Genomic DNA, 3,549 nt, shown 5'->3' with positions numbered 1-3,549 from the left:
TGATTTAATGTCTTAGAATGTAAAAATCAAAAAAATATTTAATTATTGAAAAATAAAAATGTTAAATAATAATTCATTTTAATTTAAAATAAATTTTATTACATACAATTGATAGACTTGCTTTTCATCACTAGCTTAAAAACAAATCTATAAAAGAATTGTTATTATGTATATTGTTTTCATTTATGTAAACACAAGTAAATTATTAAATTTATTTTATATCTAATATACATAATTAAAAATTAATGATGAAAAAAGAAATATAACCATTAAAATGTGATGTTATTCAAAACTTTCTTTTTCAAAAACTTTCCCATCTCATTAAAAACCACACCTTACAATCCAACAGTACATCTCTCTCTCTCTCTCTCTTCACAAAAAACCACCCCCCACAACCCAACACTACACCTCTCTCTCTCTCTCTCTCTCTCTCTCTCTCTAAATAATCCATTTTCTTTTTCCCAATAAAATTTTAAAACTAAATTAGAAAAATACTCATAAAATAACCTCATCATTTTTGTATGCACATTCACAAACATGCATCACAAATCATGTATTTAAATATCTAACACCTAAACCTTCAAACTCAATTATATTTATTTATTTATTTTAAATAGATTACTCTAAATTTTAACATCACATAAAAAATATCATCATAACTAAAAAAAAACATATACATTTAATTTCCATATATAAGTTTATATCCCAAAATAATAATAATAATAATCCTAACCACTAGTGCACTGACCACATTAACAAAATCGGTGACCCCATCAGTCACATCAGAGAACATTAGTCACATCAGTCCTGCACAAGAAGAAATAGTGACAACAAGTTTTGATCCTTCCCCCCACTTATCTTCTCCTCCCTCCCTCCCTCCCTCCACACTCCAATCATATAACTTCCCCATAATATTTAACAGCAGCTGCAGCATCTCCAACAGTTTCTCCCATCGAGATCCAACACCCAAAATTCAATTTTTAAATGGAATCCGAGCCCTTCAAATCCCTCTCCATGGACTACCTCAACCTCCTCATCAACGGCCAGGCCTTCAGCGACGTCACCTTCAGCATCGAAGGTCGTCTTGTTCACGCCCACCGATGCATCCTCGCCACCCGCAGCCCCTTCTTCCGCCGCTTCTTCGACTCCCCGCCCCGCCGAACAAACTCCTCCGGCGGCGCCAGCTCGGTTAACGTTATCCCCGTCAACTCCGTTCGATACGATGTCTTCCTCCTCCTTCTTCAGTTCATTTATAGCGGACAAGTGTCGTTCATTCCTCTTAAGCACGAGCAGAGACCCAACTGCGCTGATACAGGGTGTTGGCATACTCACTGTTCTTCCGCCGTTGATCTCGCGCTTGATACTCTCTCAGCCGCACGATCTTTTGGAGTCCAGGAGCTCGTCTTCCTCACACAGGTCAGCCCTGCTTCTTATATATATAAATATATATATATCATAATTGATTGGGTCAATTCATTAGTATTTTTATTTGATTCTTCATAGATCTCTCAATTCAAATTAGTATATATTAATGGTGGAATACAAACTTTCTTATAAGTTATAAACTAGAAGTTAATTGAAGGAGGGGGGACTAGTTTTTTACTTGGAAATTTTTGTGCAGATGATCCCAATCTATACTGTTATATGGAGATGAGTCTATAGTATTCTGCCCACACTTTGTCTCTCCCTACTTTCCCACAACTAATTTCTTACACCATACAGTGCTTGCTTTTGCAAGACTGTTCTTATGATTAGGTTATTTTAGTTTCAAATTCAAACCCTAATTTTGTTCACTAAGTTTTATTATTGGAAGTGTGAAGTTTTTCATTAATTAATTTCCTTTCTGTTAACTCATGACTTTTATGTTAATATAAATGTTGTGTAATAATATCTTTAATATAAAGGTTGATAACTGATGATCAGCCATCTCTATGTGCTTAACTAATGCAGAAGCAGTTGGAGAACATGGTGGAGAAAGCTTCCATAGAAGACACCATGAGAGTTCTACTTGCTTCTCGCAAACAAGAAATGCATCAATTGTGGAGCACTTGCTCGCACCTCGTCGCCAAATCCGGCCTCCCACCTGAAGTATTAGCCAAGCACCTCCCCATCGAGATTGTAGCAAAGATCGAAGAGCTCCGCATCGAATTCTCGCTATCCCGCCGCCCCTCCTTCCTCCATAACCACCACCTCCCCCTCGATATAGCCGTGGCCATCCCCAAACCTGACGATTATCATCACAAAATTCGACGCATGCGTCGTGCATTAGAGTCCTCCGACGTTGAGCTTGTCAAACTTATGGTAATGGGAGAGGGCCTCAACCTTGACGAAGCCCTCGCGCTCCATTATGCTGTTCAAAATTGTAGTCGCGAGGTAGTGAAGGCCTTGTTGGAGCTTGGTGCAGCGGACGTTAACTTGCCAGCAGGCCCGACCGGCAAGACTCCGCTGCACCTCGCTGCTGAAATGGTGTGTCCTGACATGGTGGCCGTTTTACTCGACCACCATGCCGACCCCAATGCCCGAACGAGCGACGATATCACACCGCTAGATATCCTCCGCTCCCTCACCTCCGACTTCCTCTTCAAAGGTGCTCTACCGGGACTCTCCCACATTGAGCCCAACAAGCTCAGGCTTTGCCTCGAGCTCGTGCAGTCGGCGGTAATGGTGCTTTCGAGGGAAGAGGCGGAGGCGGCTGCGGTGGGGAGCGGTAACGGTAATAATGCAGTTGGCTCATTCTACCATCCATTAATGAGTGCTGAAGGTGGAGATATTAGTAATGAAAATGTGGATAGTAGCCCAAGTTTGGATTCAAAAATTGTTTATCTGAACCTTGGAATGGCGGCTGTGGGAAGGATGGACTGTGATGGTAGCAGAAGTAGGACTCAAGGGCGCAGTGGTGGGATAGGCTTGTCTTCCATTTATTCTCAGCCTGACCATTTCCCATAGCTGCAGCCCACAACAGATACCTTCTTCTTCTTCTTCAAACCAATGGGAACTGTTCTCTCTCTTTATCTCTTATAAATATATTTTATGTACGTGCTGATTTATATTTTAGTATGTATTAATTATCTATATTCTTATGACGTATGCTTACTTCTAAAATTATTAATTAGCCATAATCACACTTAACATTTGGTTGCACCAAACAATAGTCTTTTGCTAAACTTCTGATATTCAATTCAGCATAAATGGTGAATAAAATTAAGATTACAGCTTAATTAAGGCAATTTTAATTTCTTAATTACAATAATAATATTCATTAATACATTTTAAATAAATTATTGATTATAAATCATCTGTTTAACAGCAACTGCAGTATTACTAGATGATAGTTACATTATTACAGGATCTAAATATAGACTAACTGTCTCATCAAATAAGAATTGCGTGGAGTACTTGCTGCTGTTTTGATTGACAGTTTTTCTTTATTTCATTAACCCTTCCTCTTAAGCTTAAATACTATGTTTCTTTCCTCCATCTGTATATCTATTTATGAGGGGTTTTTAGCCATTTTTAGTGCGGGTGGAAGAGCATGTGGTGACTTGTAGG

The 3,549-nt window shown here is 38.7% G+C and overlaps 1 protein-coding gene across 1 annotated transcript; it reads left to right on the top strand.

Annotated features, from left to right (window-relative positions):
• The first annotated feature begins 903 nt into the window (after positions 1-903).
• On the top strand, positions 904-2,981 carry LOC110018255 (BTB/POZ domain and ankyrin repeat-containing protein NPR5-like). Its single transcript, XM_020715521.1, has 2 exons — positions 904-1,416; positions 1,951-2,981. The coding sequence occupies exons 1-2, from the start codon at positions 985-987 to the stop codon at positions 2,944-2,946; spliced, it is 1,428 nt and encodes a 475-aa protein (XP_020571180.1). The 5' UTR covers positions 904-984; the 3' UTR covers positions 2,947-2,981.
• Positions 2,982-3,549: the final 568 nt, after the last annotated feature.

This window comes from Phalaenopsis equestris, unplaced genomic scaffold (genome assembly GCF_001263595.1).
Source record: "Phalaenopsis equestris unplaced genomic scaffold, ASM126359v1 Scaffold000006, whole genome shotgun sequence".
Lineage (NCBI taxonomy): Eukaryota > Viridiplantae > Streptophyta > Magnoliopsida > Asparagales > Orchidaceae > Phalaenopsis > Phalaenopsis equestris.
Note: the sequence above shows the minus strand (reverse complement) of the source record. Positions and strands in the feature narration are given on the sequence as shown.